This window comes from Ambystoma mexicanum, chromosome 7q (assembly GCF_040938575.1).
Source record: "Ambystoma mexicanum isolate Mex_15411 chromosome 7q, UKY_AmexF1_1, whole genome shotgun sequence".
NCBI lineage: Eukaryota > Metazoa > Chordata > Amphibia > Caudata > Ambystomatidae > Ambystoma > Ambystoma mexicanum.
The window spans coordinates 119,644,496-119,662,504 of record NC_090941.1 but is presented as its reverse complement, the minus strand read 5'-3'; the positions used below and the strand labels follow the sequence as shown (position 1 = coordinate 119,662,504).

At 43.2% G+C, this 18,009-nt stretch overlaps 1 protein-coding gene across 6 annotated transcripts in view; it reads left to right on the top strand.

Annotated features, from left to right (window-relative positions):
- SHROOM2 (shroom family member 2) overlaps nucleotides 1-17,723 on the top strand; it is a 982,778-nt gene extending 965,055 nt beyond the window's left edge. For all 6 annotated transcript variants that reach the window (XM_069639121.1, XM_069639118.1, XM_069639117.1 and 3 more), the window contains one exon: nucleotides 13,502-17,723. In XM_069639121.1, the coding sequence (XP_069495222.1) occupies nucleotides 13,502-13,768 (267 nt within the window). In that variant the 3' untranslated portion in view covers nucleotides 13,769-17,723. The remainder of the gene's footprint in view (nucleotides 1-13,501) is intronic.
- The last annotated feature ends 286 nt before the right edge of the window (nucleotides 17,724-18,009 follow it).

Below are 18,009 nucleotides of genomic sequence, written 5' to 3'. Positions count from 1 at the left end.
TCGACCACAAGTATGTATGCACTTGCTGTAATATCCCTTTATCATACGTGCCTTCTACAGGCAATGGTGTAAACATTTTGGCCACTGCTCCCCACTCCCACTCTGGGTGATACTTTAAATTTTTTTCCTTGTACAGTGGGAGCACTTTACACATGTGCTTCAATGACGTCCCCATTTTTAAAACAAAAACTAGAGTTCTTATATCCAATACTCACAAAACCCAATTTCCTCACGCTTCTAGTAACATCCTACTGCCACAAAATAACCTTAGTTTACTCAATTGCCTCAAAGATCTGACTCCCAACACCCTTTGTGTGCACAACTATCACTTAAATCCCAAGGTTGTCTTTTCCCATTTAAGGGGAGCTCCCTCACAATATTTCCATCCATACGCATGCTCCCTAGAGAGAGAGAGAGGGAGACACCAGTACAGAACATTGAGAGAAAGAAAAACAATATTTCCTCCAACACATGCGTTATACTTACTATGTGATCTCAGAGGCCTCCCAACACTGCGCCCCCTTCATTCGCCACATCGGCCCAGCCTGGTGCCCCCCCTTCAGAAATTGGGCATATCTTTAGGGATCATGGCATCTGCTTGCCTTTTCTTCAGATGTGCGCACAAGCCTCTACCTGCCGGTGGGGCACCGCAGCTGGGGCATGCGGCATGGGCCACGGCTATTCTGGGGTTGGGGAGGGTACTGGGGATCACGTCGGGGTCACCAAATGCAGATCCTTAGTAATTTACAGGAAACAATGAGGAAACCACAAGTTGCAAAAGAAAAGTACTCATCAGGTCTCAAATCTAAGTATGTGAAAAAGAAATCCAGGCAACTACTGTTGCAGTTACCCAGATACAGATGGTGTTCATAGATGCTTATGCCAGCCCCAATTCCGGAGGAAAAAACCACAGACCTGCTTTTATGACCACCTGCACACATGGTGCATAAACCTTTAGGTTTATTTACCAAACATAGTCCACCCTCCACGTTGAGGGTGGCATTAGAATGTCTGCCATTGAAAAAGTGCAGTTAAGGCAGCATGCCCATTAGCTTCCACAATAGTGCAACACTCTTTGAATTATTTTTTTTAAACTTTTATTTTTCATAGAGAGCTGCACTGGAGCGGAACAATGGCATAGACATTACACAAGCACATCAGATACAGTTATGACCCACATTTGCATATGCAACAGTATACAAAGTAGGTTATGGTGATATTGGGGGTGTAGTGACGTCATCAGGTAGTAAATTACACAGGTATAGCCGGAATGGGGTCCAAATGTCCTTGGGACGGCAGGTTGAAGGGACAGTCAATACAACCTGTTCCTTATTTTCGTTCACCATTGGCAGATCTTTATGAAAGTCAGCTCGACTAGGTCTCCCTGCGAATTTCCAGCATTTCAAGATGCATCTTTTTTTAAACAAAACATGAGATTTTAGTCCCCTTATGGTTTCTGCCACCTCACCAATATCCCCGAACAAATATTTTAATGGCGACAGTGATGCAGTGATTGTTATTTCCTCTAGGAGTTCTACAACTTCCCCCCCAAAATTCCATCACCAAGGGGCAGGCCCATTATATGTGGTATGCGTCTGCATTTGGTGCATCGCACTTTAGCCATTTCCCCGTGCAGCCATCCGCGAATTTAGTTAGCTTAGCCTGGGTATAGTGGAGTTGATTCAATATCTTGAATTGAATCATTGGTAGCCCCGAGTTCATGAACACTGCTCTAGTGAGTTGGCAGCATCAGAGTCATAGAGTTTCATTTATTTCAATGCTCAGGTCCCGTTCCCAAACCTCTTTGATGGTGTTGCGTGAAGTGGAATGTGATTGCACCTTCGATCAAGGAATATAGCATAAAGATCCCCCTCCTATGTCCACCTGTGGACGTCATGGCACTTATACATTCGTGGGTTGGGGGCTCCAAGGGGAATGATGGCCATCTAGCAGCAAATGCGGCCCTCATTTGGTGAAATTGAAAATGTTTGAGTTGCCCATCTCCCACCGTCTCAACAAAGTCCCCAAGTTCACAGTATGTACCACCTGGGAACATATTGCGCATTTTGAAGAGTTTATTTGGGTCCCATGACTCCTGTAATGCCCTGTCAAATGTAGGCGCAATATTGGGGAAGTTCCACAGGGGGATGTCTGGGTCGTATGGGGTCTCTAGTCCAATCCTCTTGTATATCTTGGACGATGCTTGTGTGATGGCGCTTACCTGGTCAAATGCACAAGTGTCTTTGTATTTTGTTCCGAAGATGATTGATCGTATTTCGATGGGGGAGGCAGCATATTTCTCTAAGGGAGTGTGTGTGACTGTGTCATCCGGGTCGAACCAATGTTTTGCATATTGTGCCTGAGATGCTAAGTAGTAGAACTCAAAGTCGGGGGCAGTGATGCTGCCACATAAACGGTTCCACCATTTTGGCCCAGCTTAACGTAGCTGTTTTTCCACCCCACACAAAGGAGGTGGCAAGTGACTGCAGTTTTGCAAAGAAGGCCTTTCTGGGCCAAATCGGGATATTGCTAAAGTAATACAGTAGCTTAGGGTGGACTACCATTTTAAGAAGGGCCACTCGGCCGTACAGGGAAATAGGGAGGTTAGCCCATAGTTGGAATATGACCGATAGATTCTGCAGCATTTCCCCATGATTTTGCATGTATAATGTGTGTTTGTCCCTGGTTACCATTATTCCTAGGTAGCGAACCTGTGTGGGGTCCATTTAAACCCACTTATTCCAGATAGATCACCGGCGCCAGGGGTCAGTGGGAACAACTCGGATTTTGACACATTGATCCTGTACCCAGAGTAGTCAGAGAACGTGTGTATATCAGTCATGATGGGTTCCATGTTCTCTTGCGGGTTGCGGATGTACAACAATGTATCATCAGCGTACAGGGATATAATCTGCGGGAGTCCCATCATCCTGAGTCCTCAGTGGGAATGGTTCTTCCGTATGTATTCTGCCATTGGTTCTATGGTGAGTGCAAACAGGATGGGAGTGAAGGGGGCATCCCTGTCGGGTACCTCTGTGTAACATGAATGTGGGCGACATGGTGCTGTTTCTAAGGACTTTGGCTATCGGTTTCGTGTACAGTAGGCGAACGCTCTTAGTGAAATATCAGCCTAACCCGAACTGCTCCAAGACCAGGAAAAGGTAGGACTAGGAGACCGAGTCGAAAGCTTTTTCGGCATCTAATGCTGAGACGGCTGCATTAGCCTTGTGGTCTATCTGTGCCATCACACCCAAGAGGCGTCTTAGGTTCAAAGCTGTGGATCGAGTTGGAATAAAGCCAGCCTGGTCGGGGTGGACTAGAATGGGCATATCCGGTAAGAGTATTGTGGCAAGGACCTTGGCAAAAATCTTTGCATCCGTATTTATCAGGGAATGGGGTCTATAAGAGGCCATGTCCTGCGCAGGGCGACAAGGCTTAAGAAGGACCGTGATAACCGCCTTGCGCATAGATTCCGGGAGAGTGCCATAATCCATTGCCTCCTCCCAAACCCTCAGCAGCACAGGGGCCAGTTTGTCATGGAATTCTTTGTTTAGTTCGGCTCCCCGGCCATCTGAGCCATGGTTCCTGCCAGAGGGTAGTGCCTTATTTGCATTGGTGATTTCCTCAAGTGTGATGGGCACATCTAGTTTATTGCGTGTGATGGGTGTCAGAGTTGGAAGATCTAGGTTATCTAGGTAACTAGTTATTTATTCCTTGGATTTCATATTGTGGTACAGGGATGTGTAGAAGTCAGCAAATGTGGTATTGATATCTTGCTCCCGGTTCACTATCGTCCCCCGAGTCGTCTGGATGGTGGAGATGGGGGGCATGGTAACGCTCGGCCTTAAGCATATTAGCTAAGAACTTGCCTGCTTTGTTGCTTTCCCCAGATCTGTGGGCCTGGGCTGGGGTGGTCATATATAGGACTTCTCTGTCGGCAAGTTTATTAAATTCATTCAGCGTTATATGTATATCAGACAGTCTTCTTGTTGTGTGTGGTTCTGTATTCAGTTTCAAGCATATCTAGTTTTATTTCGGCTATATTTAGTTCCCTTCTAACAGACTTCAGTATCCCTGTGCACTTTGCCAAGAGGACACCACGGACCCAGACCTTGAATGCCTCCCACAGAGTGGTATAGCTGCCTACCGACCCCTTATTCAATTCAAAGAACTCTTCAGTTTCAATGTGGAGAGCCTCGCAGACGTTGGGATCTCTAAGTATTGTAGGGGGTATCCTCCAGCGTCTAGTAGGCAGTGCCGTGTAAAGTAAGGGTAAGTTTTATTGGGGGAGTGGTCTGAGAAGGTGCGGGGGATGTATCTCACAGCCGGATGTTGCATCTGAAAGGGATGAGCTAATAAGACAGTAATCTATACGTGAGTATGAATCATGTACGGATGAATAGTAGGTGAACCTCTTTTCTTGTGGATGTAATTCACGCCATATATCTGCTATGCCTGATTGTTCCATTATCTGTTTCAAGACGAGGGCGGCTGGGGAGCCGCCGAAGAGCGGTCCAAGGATACATCAAGAATTGTATTGAAATCTCCTCCTCAAATTACTTGTGCGTCTCTGGATGTCGTCAACATATCTAGTATTGTGCAATCAATGTCTGGGTCATCGATATTAGGTCCATAGGTATTAACTATCACCACTTGTCGTCGGCCACCTCCCCCCAAACCAATACATATCTACCCTGAGCGTCTACCTTGCTAGAGAGGTATCGGAAGCACAGTTTTGGATGAATCAGCCTGAGCACTCCCCTAGCCTGGGCTGAGTATTCTGTAAAATATCTAAGGGGTCCCCAGCGTGGAAGAAAGCTAGTGTTAACATTGTTAAGCGCATGTGTTTCTTGTATAAGAATGATCAGAGGGTTATGTCTAGTCACGAAAGCTGCGATTTTCCCGGCTTTTACTGGGTTGTTGAGACCTCGGATATTCCAGGATAGCAGTTTAATCATCAGCCCCCCATCAGCCCGTGTCATAGCCATAACTGAACTTGCTCTATATCCCATGTATCGGTGTGCTCCCATCCAATGTGCGGCATCCGCTGCCACATAACTCCCTGATTTAGAAATTTTAACATCCCCAACAAGACCTGGCAAAGTGCCAGGGGTAATCATTCTTCTTGCCCCACCCGCACCATCAACCCCAACACGATGATGTATCCCCTTTTACCATAACTTGTGGAATTCTCCTGAGGGTCACTCGTTGCAGTCACATGGATGCCATCAACAGAGGCTCACAACCCCAACTATTAATCAGGGCCACCCTTCCTTGCTTTAGACATTAAACATTGTAAAGGATATAAGTTTGAATCCCTCTCAATTGGCGGAGCCATTTCTCTGCTCGCCTGGTCGTGGTTGCATGTTTTGAACCATTGCACTGTCTCTGGGGGGTAAGGGGATGGAGGCCTCAATGTATGCCATGGCTTCAGTAGGATTCTCAAAAAAGTGCACCGTGCCCCCATGTTGGATTCTCATCTTCGGCGGGAAGATGAGGGCATAGGTGATGTGACGCAGCCTGAGCTGTCTTTGACCAGCTCATAGGATCTCCTCTGTGTTTGAACATTGGCCAAAAAGTCTGGGTAGATGTGTATTCTGTTTTCCTCGTAGTGTAGGGTACCTTTTTCCCTAGATATCCTCAGGATCGTGTCTGACTCTATAATAGTGTAACACTCTTGATTCGAGCAAAGAATGTCTCCCTCTCTCACTACCTTGAAATAAAACCCATGTAACTGTGCATGCTTCTTACAACATTGGACACACCTCAATGCCCTTTCACGCTACAGACCATTCCATTATTCTTTTCCTACCACTTCATCACTAGTAGCCTCATTGATTGCTGGAACCCAGCAATGCCTCTCTGGCCCAAAACCAAGAAGCACACACCAGACCTTATTAGTTCTCCCCAACACCCTGGGTAGGCCCATATCCCTGACCTGGCAGTCTGTCCATGTGTAGATCAATCCACATTGTCCGATGACGTGCCACGGTTTCTGTCCGTTAACCAAAACTCACTTCAGCTGACTCTAAAAAGTGTACGCTCCGTAATCCATAATGTATAAAACATCTTTCATAGCCTTACATTGTCTAAACTCTCTATTATGAGCATCAGTGAATCCTGATTTTCTGACAATACAGTCATATCCTTAATTCCGATTACCCCAAGACTTGCCTACAAGAACAGGAGAAAAAAGGGAGGTGGTGGAGTATCTCTTGCTTTAAACAAAGCAGTACCCCCACCAACTGTGCCAAACAAACTCCTACCTCCTCTTTGAACACGTGTGGGTAGAAATCCAACCCTAACCCACACACCACATCTTGCTAGTGACAACGTATAGTTGTCTGGGTTATGACAACATTTCCTGAATGAATGGATATATTTCTTAAACGCCCTCCATGACATGACTCTTCTCAGAATATAATCTTGGGAGACTTCAACTTCTAGATACTGGACCCCACCAACAAAAGATTGAGTGAGGTCCCAGAGAAAATACTCAGCTGGCCATACTTCTGACCTGATGTCCAACCGTTTGTTTATTCTGCTCCATAGCCAGGTGTTTTGTATCCACCAAGACACACCCCAAACTATGTGCAGCATTCACTTATACACATCTAAATGAGATTCATCCTGTCTCCTTTGCAGAGGCTAATCTGAGATCAACATTGCAATCCTCCCAGATTATCCTGGAAAATCTTCAGAGTGATTACTAAAGCCCTGGACCGCCTACCCCCTACCAAAAAACAACCACTGCAAAACCACCGCTGATTTTACCAACCAATGTTTTAACAGCAACCTAGTTGCATTACAAAAAGGTTGCAAGCTTGAAAGAAACTAGCAAACCTCTCTACGAGATGAGGACAGATTGGCCTGACGCAGACCCCACCAGATGTATCTGAGTGCATTAAGCCTCTTCCAAGAAACATTACAAAACTCTATTTTTGAAAGACCCCAAGAACACCTCCAAGTTATTCGAATCTTCCAGAAATCATGTTATGATGGCCTGATTACATCACCAGACCCACCTCAAGACACTGAGAATGAAATGACAACATTCTACACCAAAACATTAAAGACCTTAAAATGCCATCCCGACAATCCCCAGAGTTCTCCCATGCAGGAACCATGGGAAACGCCCCACATTAATACCTTCAAACCAACTGACATCGAAGAGATTATCGCACTTCTAGAAACTTAAAAGAATCGGGTTGACATGTTGACCCTTGCCTAGTACCCTTCCTAAAACAATATAGGATCAACATGGCCCCTTAAATTTTTAGCCCCTGTAATGCATCATTCTCCTTGGATATGTTCAGAACCAACCTGAAAAGTGCACATCACACTTAAATTGAAAACGTTTGGTGTCGGCCCTACCATATCAGCTTACCATGGACCAATTGCGAAACTCATATTTGAATGAAAAAACATGGAAACAATAACTATTTCACAAATCCACCAGTACTCTGAGAAAGCCCAACCTCATGCATAATCATCAATCTGGTTTCAGACCAGCACTGACACCTGTGATAAATCCTATGGATCACTCACTAATTCCCTGCCTAAAGTCTCCTGCCAGGTGGCCAGGGAAAGGCAGATGCTTGCTGAACCTGACCTTGGGGGTTGTGTTCTGCGGGAGGATAACATAGGAGTAGAAAGGGCCCAGGGAAGTGAGAGGAATCCGTGGGTTTAGACATGGTAATCACCATCCTCTATAGAGGATGATTCAGCAATGCCAAAGTCTGTAATGGCTTGTTGTAACAAACATCCGGTTGGCCCACAAGATATCCATACAAATAGGGGTGAACTCCCTGATGCACTCCTGTACTTGGAAAGAAACCAAGATCTATCAAAAGTTGAGGAGACCTCTAAAGCTAAGAACCTCCCTTACACGCAAGGAGGCAGTAAAAGCAAAATCAGGGTTAATGACTTATCCTTATAAAGTTCCTTCAAAGAATGTTACATGGAACAAAATGGGGTTTGAAAGTGGGACAACAGAAGTAAGAACACCTTTTTTCTTAGGGGCTTCAAGTCCCAGAAATCACTAAGTACTTGGATGTGGAAGAGGGCTGAAGAGGCACAATGTGGCAGGATTGGTCAGTTCATTAGTGTAGATGACCCACACCTGAGGGAGACTGAGAGGCTTAAAAGGACCCCTCAGTTGCAGACCATAGAGAAGGAGTCGGCTCTGCTAGTGAAGAGCAGATGAAGTCGGAAGCAGAAAGCATATGGTTCAAGTTGGCAGCCCAGACAGAAGCTGGAGGAAAGAGAAGATGCCGGGACCATTGCAGGGCAGATTCCAGCTGCCGGTCCTGAGAGCGTCTGTATCCCCAGAAACCTGGCGTACAGAGGTCGTGCAGCGGGAAGCGTGCAGAAGGAAGGCTTTTCCTTTTTGTGACCCGTTTTGCAGAGACTGTGCAGCGGGAAGCATGCAGGGGGCTGTTTCGGGGGGCTGGCATGCACCTATAAGCCTCAAGGACGCCTGTGGTGGCTGGCACGCACCAGCCGGCTTTTGCAGCAAGTGGCGCTCTAATCGGAATTGGTGTAAACGACGGCAGGCTTATCGGAGAGTCTTGCTGCATCCTGGAGCAGCAGAAGTCCTGTGGAACACGAGGGGAACAGAGGCGCACATTGAGGCTGGTGCGTGACTCCATAGCACTCTGTCCCTGCTCTCAGGCGGGAAGCAGGTGTGAGAGTGAGAGGCACTCGCGTAGTAGCAGAACGAGTGCAGAGTTGCACTCATGTGTGAACAAAAATAATTAATACGCTGATGTAGAATACCAAACATTTCCTAAAGAACAGAAGCAGCACTTTCAGAAGAGTAAAAGTGGTTCCCAAGCTATTGGTGCATATCCAGCCATGGAAAACCAGCTAAGACCGAATGAACAATGGCCAAATGACTGATCTTGAAAGTGGGAGTTTCTGGAAACCCCAACCAATGGTGGGGGCAACTTTATTAAGATTGATGTCAGTGAACATTGCCTAAGCCAAGAGAGGCTGGAAATAAGACAAACTCAATCTGGCCAATATTACAAACAGCAGAAGGGGGCTTGTAAACTAGTAAACTGGAACTAAGTGTCCATATTATATACAACGTCTGGTGCATGTTGGGATACCCACAGTTTGCCAAAACCAGGGGAGAGGCAAAAGGAGAGCCTATCCCTGTCAGTCTTGGGTTGATTGTCAAGTGGGAAAACAAGAGTGGCAAAAACATTACCCTTCTGGGGACAAGTGTCCAGGAGGACAGGAACGTCATTTACAGAAAAGTGTTGAAAAGCATCAATGTGAATCTTGTCTTCCCTTGAAAAGGTGTTGAGAGTCTTGAAGCTGTCAGTTGTTGAATGCTGTGACGCCGGTATAATCTCTTGTCAGTTGACATTGAATATAAAAAGCAATGTTGTGAAAAGCTGTTGAGCTGAGCATGGGACCATAGCCGAATGGAGAAACTTTGGAGATTGTAGGCCTGGCACGGAAGCAGGTCAGTGAAAGTTGGTTAGGACCACCATGTACCCCTTCTCCAGAGACATTGTTTATTTTAGTAGTTCCGAAGGAAAAGCCACGCAAGGCTGTAGTGGAGAAGTTATACTTCTTGGAGTTGTTGAAGTGGAAATAAACATTGTTGCTATTGAGGAATAGTTCAAGTGGCAAATCATTCTGACGAATATAAACATTGGTGCTATTGAGGAACTGAAAACCTGTTTAGAAAAGAAGAGGAATCTTATAATCTATGTGTTGGAACTTTCTGTTGACAAGTTGAACTTACATTAGACTATATTGGCACTTGGTTGCCAATCAGGATTTCCTTGTGTTCTTTTCTTGAACTGTGAATCAGGATCGCATTTAAAAACCTGGGGAAGGGGTTTTTGTTCACGTTCTGAACAGAGGCTGTGGTTACTTTATCATTATTGTTTTTAACTGCTATGTATTTCCTTGTTTTTGTTGTATGTTTAAGCGTGAGGAATGGATATCCTTTGTTAGAGCGTTTCCTTTAGTTTATTTTAGGCAGGGAAATCCTTGTTAGGGTAGGGATAGTGAGGCGTTCATCCAACCTAATATGCTAATAAAATGGCATATGTTGAGAAAACCACACAACATAGACCGCCTCACATTTCAGACCCCTCACACACCAACCTGGTCAACTCCAAGGAGCTTTTTCTCCAGTCTCCTAACTCAAATAGTCAATCTTACTTATGTTCAGTCTTTGAACAGCCTACAATATGGTTGACCATGACATCATCCTCTGTCTGCAGAAATACTTTGCTGCAGGAGTCTTGGCACCCAAATGGTTTGATTCTTACCTGAAAGATTATCCCTGCAAGTGGAAACGGGACATTATGTTTCCAAATTTTCCTCACGATCCTTTGACAAACTTCTGGGATCTGAACTATTGCCATGGTTCTTAAATCCTTACGTGAATGAGAATGGATTTCTTTGAATATACATATCAGTGTTATGCTGGTGATATCCAGCTCCTCATCCATATTGACCCAGAGCCCCACATCCTCAGTACTACGACCCAGAACAACATTAATCTGTTTTTTAACAGGTTGTCGAAGAATAGTATCTGTCACAATAGTAACAAATCTGAAATCATTCTGTTTGTGCACAAAAACCCAATGGCTTTGCCATTCCATGGTCCTGAGCGCTAGGCCATCCAAGAGTTACTAACACTTAGGCCCAGAACCTGAAAGTCATCCTTCCTTGACTTCACTATCTCATTTGAGCCATATGTTGGTGCAATTTGCAAAAAAGCGAACTTCAGCTTCGGCTCTTAATGAACATCACCTCACACCTGGGGTTTTCCAAGAGAAAGGAACTAGTTGAAGTGAGCCCAGAAATGCCTGACTGCCCCCAGACTCGTATGTAAATTAAAGAAACAATCACATTTCCCCCTTCTTATAACACTGAATTTGCGTCCCATCGATAAAATATTTCTCACAGGATTCTTTGTTTAACTTACAAAGCAAAATTATAAGGGAAATACTAGCAACTCACCAAACACAAATTCTTTTAGATCTAAGGCATCAACATGTGCATGCATAGCCAGCTTATCTTTACAAATCTATGCAAAGAGCGGAATGGAGAACGTTGCATTTTTTTTTTTACTGCTCATTATTGTATTGATGGGCTTATGCCAGTGCCACAGGCTGTTCTTAAAAACAGTAAATTCAACACTGGTCCAATCTAACTCCGTTCTTCTAAAAGGATTTTAAGTATCTAAACCTATAAAAGATTAACCTGTTTCTACCTCATATGATATAGAAATAATGCAACTTCTCCTTAAGCAACCTCTCTCCATAGGATCAAACAATTAACTGGAAAAACCAGCACGCAATATACACTTGAACATGAATGAAGTATACAATGTTGTTTTAGGATAGGTTCCACCTGAAGAGGTGTTATGGGAAGATTTTCAATGCCATTGTGCAATCTCATTAAGGATGCGCTGATAACACCTATATTTCGAGTTTAATCAAACATTTCTGGACCAACCCCACTGCAAGAAAATTACTTAAGTAATTACATTGAGCTATGCTTTGCCCTAAATTGCTTTCCAGATCAAAAGCTTGTCATCTCCCCAATTATTTAAATAAATGAAACCTACCCTACCCACCAGCCTCCATTTGCATAGAGGACAAGCTAAAACGCCAACCCTCGATGCATTCTCCAATTGGAATACAGTAAATCATGTATCTGTTTGTAGATATTTAGATTTTTCTTTCCATATATGGCTTAACCAACTAATTACAAATAAAACATGCCTAGTGGTTTTGATCATCTGAATGGACAGTGCTGCTCATTATGAGGAATTCAAGGAGGCACTTGCTGCACATGGAAAAGTACCACCCCGAAGCGTTACCAGCGGCGTTGATAGGGGGGGGAGCGAGGGGACTATAGCCCCTGGTCTTTTGGTTGTAACCCTGGATAGAATCTCAGGAGCTACAACCAAAAGGCTAGCTAGCCCCAAGTATCGACAGTAGCGTAGCCCCTGGTCTTTTCCAGACCTAGCAACACCCCAAGCGTGACTTTTCTCCTACTGGTGTTAGACATGCATGCAAGGCGATGCATACATTTGTTTCTTTGTACCCCTGTGGTTTGTGCATGTCCGGAATGCTTCCAAAGGTTATTAATTTGCGTCCACTCTGTAACACGGTTTTGAAGTTTGAGCACCTGATGATGTTACGCTGCTCCAGAGCGGTAAAGATATGCAAAGGGATTGCAAATTAGTGAAATATATAAGCAGAGGGTACATATTTCTGTGTAGTTGTATTCAGTCATAAGTGTGGATTAGGTTCAAGACCTTACTAAGCGCCTCCTCCCTTTCCTTAAGATGTCACAAATATGGGAAGTGACAACAGCCACAGTTGCCTCTCGTCTGATGGGTTAGTTCACGTGTTTCTTCTCGGTTGCTGTGAGGAAACTGATCAAATGCTTTCTATGCGATTGTTCCGCCGAATCTAATACCGAGTTGCCCATTTCACTATGTTGGGTCAAACTGGCCTAATCACCACGTTCTCTCCCATGGCCTGGTTCATCTTTCTGTCGCAATTGCAAGCTTTTGCAAGCTTTTGGAAAAAGACAAAGTATACCTACAAATGATGGTGGTAGATGCATTGGGACCACATTGGTTTTTCTGCCTTTCTAAAGAGAAGGTAGGATTAGTGACTGCAGGGAAGGCTCTTGAAAAGAAAAATATATGATCTGGAGGAGGATATTTCCTGGATAGGAACTGGCTGTTTTAGCTTTGGCCATTGGATGGCACTATAAGCACAGAAAGTGAATATGGGATGTGAGAAATGCCTCACAGCCTGGGGGAGTGTTTGGATTTGTACCCTCCCATTGATGGTTTATGGACATTCATAACCACTTCCTACACCGCCCAGCCCAAAGCACCCCGTGCCCCTTCCGGGGCTATCATTGTCTGTGCTGTTATTTCTGAGCAGTCTCCTGAAAGGTAATGGCTTATTTGCAGGTGTAATCCAGCCCCTGGTGTTAATAAACAAGTTTTACCAAGTGTGCCTGCAGCCACTTGGTTTATAAACAAATATGCCCTTGCACCTGTTTCTTGCACTGAATTCCTGTTAAAAGCAAGCATTGGCAAAGCCAACCATTTTGGCTCATATAGGCATTAGATATGCATTTGCTATGACTGCCATAATATGCCCAGGTACTAACACCATTTACCAGATTTTTCAAATGTATGGCCAGTCAGTACCATTAAGTTGGTCTTTGAAAAAAATGCATACCCTATTGCTAGACAAAAGCCCAAACTGTTGGCTTTGCCAATGCTTGTTTTTTACAGTCAGAAATCTGCTCCTTGATATCTGCCTGCTATACAGTACCATGTTTATGCTGACAGTGGGCTACTTCTCGTTATTGCTAGATGATCACTCAGCAGCAGAACATGTTCAGCATTTGTAATTGATGCTAATAAACGGATGCATCATTTTCTGCTACTTCAGTGCATTAGATAATTTGTCTGTATTTGCCTATTTATTTACAGCGGACATTGGTGGAAAAGCAGAAGTTGCTCACGAGGCAGCACGAAGATGCGAAAGAGTTGAAAGAGAACCTGGACCGGCGGGAACGCATAGTCTACGACATTCTCGCCAGCTACCTGAGCGACGAAAGCCTGGCCGACTATGAGCACTTTGTGAAGATGAAGTCGGCGCTCATCATTGAGCAGCGAGAGCTGGAGGACAAGATCAAGCTCGGGGAGGAGCAACTGAAGTGCTTAACGGAAAGCCTGCCTCTTGACAGGATCAAATGAGGGGCGCATGTGGGCCGAAGCGGACTATTTTGACATTGTGCCCAACATGTGGTTGCACATCTCTAGGGAGGTAACTCTGTAATCAAAAGAGGACTGACACTCATGTTGCGGTCCAAGTGCATCAGAAATACCATGCCTGTTACAGTAGCAACATTATTTCAGTTTTGGTTGGATGTACATTTGCCTTTTTCCGTATTCTGGATGTTGAGCTTGAGTTTGAAACTCTGCTTTCTTTCTCCATAAACCTCTGACGGCGTCTCTACAAAGAATAGGTTTCATTAATTGGTGCATTATAATGATTTATCGTGATTAAACCTTGCAGTATTGCTTTTAGGAAGGAGTAGGCTTATATTTGATATGTTTTATTTAAAGTTGAAGACAATGAGTGTGGTCACAAGATATGTGACCTAGTGAGGAAGGAGTTTTACAACAAATGTTCTCTGGGGGAGGGAGAGTGGTGAATATTTATTCTTGAGACGTTCAGCTACTATTTGGAGCAATTTTTTTTCCACATCACAGATTGCTTTCAGATGTATTTTTTATGGAAATGTTTCCCCGCCTCTTGAAGAAAATGCCATTAACACGCATGATACACGTTTTCTGCCCCTTGGTTTTAGCTGTAAAATAAGTATTTTTATGAAGCCCACCTTACAGGAATTGTCTTTTGCCTTCTAATTGAACCCTTGTACCCAGAGATACAAACGATGTACATCCACGGTTACAATCTCATCACCAAACCCCTAAAACCATTGTGGTTTGGTTGAGGATGTTTTTGATCTACATTATTACTCATGCTGGGAGAGCTTTAGAGATGCAACGTGAATACTCAATTTATGCCTGCATCATATTTGTTCTCAAAACATCAGTTTTGAACTGATCCCTATTAAAAACACAAGGCTCATTAGCCAGCTGCTCCTCTTGTTTCCACATTTGCTTTTCGAACTGGTAGAACATACATCCTGTGGTTCCTTGGCTTTTTAATCAAATGATGTCAAATGTCCATATTTAAGAGGAGCTCTTCAGCTTTAACCTGAATACATTTGACGAGCTTTCACACAAGGACACTAATGTGGCAAAGAAAACAGTACAGCGAAATGCGCCAGTGCAACACATCACCTCTCCCCACCGCTATAATGAAAATGGGAAACGGAAGGTGCAAAGGTATTGTCCTTTTTTTAAACTTCCAAATGGGTGCAACGTTTTAAACATGCATCTTACTACTGTGTAAGTTTCAGATCCTATTGTTTTTGTTGCAAATAATATAGCCTGGTTAAATGATCCACCTGTATATTTTCTTTGGCTACCCAGGAAGTTCAGATTACAACTGCAGATATTATGCCAGACACTAGGGTATTTTGGGGAAGTATTAATTAAATGTTGGCCTTAAATGGACAATGCTGAAGGTAAAAGCCCAAAGACATTTTCTTAAATTAGTGTTGTGTGGAGATTTTGCCCACAAATTCTTTACCCCTATTCTTTGTTCAGCTTTGAAATTACTCATATTCCTGCCATGTTTATTTTTGAATGTCAACACAATACTTTCTTACACTTCGTCACAGTGTCTTTTTTCCTTCATTTGTTTGAAGAATTTCTTGGCACCCTGATTATCATCTCCGTTCTTTGTAGCTTCTATTATCTGTTCCTTTGTTATTCATTTCTCTGACACTGGGGCCTGCAGTTCTGAGAACTTGTGCCAAATCCTGGTTTCATCTTGCTCTCATAGTAGTTTTAATCAGGTATGACAGGGCAGGTCGACCCGCCAAATAGCAAAATCCACAAAGGATTTCAGAATGACCACAAACAATTTAGATAATCGCCAATGCACCTTCATTATCTGTACATTTGTCACATAAATATTTACTACAGCTAATCAGTCAACCTGATTGGAGCTGGGCTCCTACACCCACGAATAATAAAATCCAGAGTCAACTGCAGCTCAAACCTTGTATGCAGATCACTAAAATGGCAATTATCTGCTGCGTTTAACCCCTGATTAACATAACACATTGTCGCTGCATGAATCTTTCACTCCCACTCTTCAGACTCTAGTGAAGGTCCATTTTCCTTTGGCATTTTCCTTTCAAGTTGGGAAAATACACAATTTAATTATCTCCTTGATCCTGAAACACTTTACACTATCCTTTTTACTTCATTGTCACCTGTCTGCATAATTGTGCATAATATCTCCTTCAGGCATACTGGCACTTACATTTGTTTTCAGTTTTTATACCACTGACTTTGAAGAATCTTTAAGAGGCTGTGTGTGTGTTACTGGAATAACTAATTGCAGGCGGTGGTGGGATACAATCGAATCTCCTAAACCTATAACCACTAAAGTTTTAACCTCAATTTTAAATGCACGACTGTATTCCCCACTAATTCAAGCTCTGTATACTACTAATTTATTATTATCGCTGCTTGTTAGTTCAACTTGTTGAACTGTTGCGTATTCTATGTGCAACCTCATGTTGTAGACTTTAATCCTGCAATCCTTTCTCTCATTCAGCCTAGGTAAAGGTCTTGTGAAGCACATAAGTTGGTCAATAGATGTATTCCATGGCATATTGTATAATGCTGTGTGGCTAGAGAACATTGTGCTTCCAAGTCTAATTGGTATCCAGTTATTTATACTTTACTATTGTTGCATGCTGGGTAACGTTTACTGCACATACACGTGTTATGTTACCCGCCCTCCTGATTATGATTTACGATCCTTCGAATGTAAAGTAAGTGTAAGATATGATGACACATTTTAGGGATTATACGGAAGCCATGTCTGTGAGTTTCATTATTAGAATGTCAGCGTGACCAAGGCCTCCTACTGTTCAACTGGGTAAGCCTCCAGCTTAGTCCAGAGCAATAAGTGGCATGTAGTTAAAGGAGTAGCGAAAAACAGAAAACAGTTACTTTGTACCAATAGATAGATGAATCGCCTGCTTGATAACCAACAGATGTATTTCTGGAAACTTGATGGAGCAACATATCGATGAAAAGGAAATGCTCCAAGTGCTTCCAAACAAGCATGTATCCTGAACTTGTGAGCATCCCCCAGTGAATATCTGCAAATCCATGCCCACTGTGACGTACCTGGAGTCCCTACAAAGACATACAAGTAGAATGTGTGCTATGTGAATGTTCATAGTGATTGTTTCATTACTTCTTCACAGTGGATATTTGGGGTTTCCCACTTTGCATACTTGCCATAATTATAATGTTACTTGGTAGAAAATAGAAAGAACTAAACATGGTGTGGTTATTCAGCTCGGTGTCGTGTGGGTGGTAGATGATAGGCCAGACCATGCCTTCGGCTCTTCATTCTGGTATCTGCTGCACAAAATGGGACTTGCAATTTTCATAATGTTAAGGGCACCATACAGGCTCTCGCCAAGCATCATCTCAATATAGACTTCTCTCGGTACTGCGGTTTGTGTTACTGTATGTTTTAATACTGTGTTTGTGATGAGATTATATGTGAACTGTGAATACTAATTCCATCTGCTTCCTTCCGTGTGTCTTTTTGTTGCGCTACTCTCAATGCTGAAGGGACACGATCACCTGTTCAAGAGACCACAACACTACTTCTTAATAATACCTTCTAGACAACTTGTTCAAAGAGAAAACAGGACATGACTGCCTCTCAGTACACCATGTAAATGTGTAAATAGCTATATGATTTCTTTTTTTGTTTTATTTTATTTTTTTATTGATCTGGTGCTGATATTTTGTCCTTGGCATCTTTAGGTCATTGCAAATGTTTTAATATTTCAGACTTTGCATATTTTCGATCTATTTGTATAGGGAAATGTATCTATGTAGTGCTTGCGAGCTACATGGTTTTTGATTATACAGCCCAGCGTGAAAACGTTTGCCGATTTTTCAGGCTTCATTACTGACATGTCCTGATTCACAAATGCCACACTGCTTGATGTTGAGGAAATAAACTGTACAACTGTTATGCTGTCAATGAATTCTGATTTATTTAATTCCATAAAAAATTAAATCATTGTGCATTCATAAAGTGTTTCTTGAGGTTGGACTTGGAGTGGATGTTGAAAAGCACCTAGATGTTTAGACTAACAAGTATACTTACTACTATGAAAGATACACGTACACCCTCAGACTTACGTGCACCCTTGAAGACAGACCGGTAAAGCAGTAAAACTCTATTATGCACGACATAATTGTAAATATCTGGAGTTTTGTTACAGGGCCTGGAAGGAAAAATGTTCCACATAAAAGGT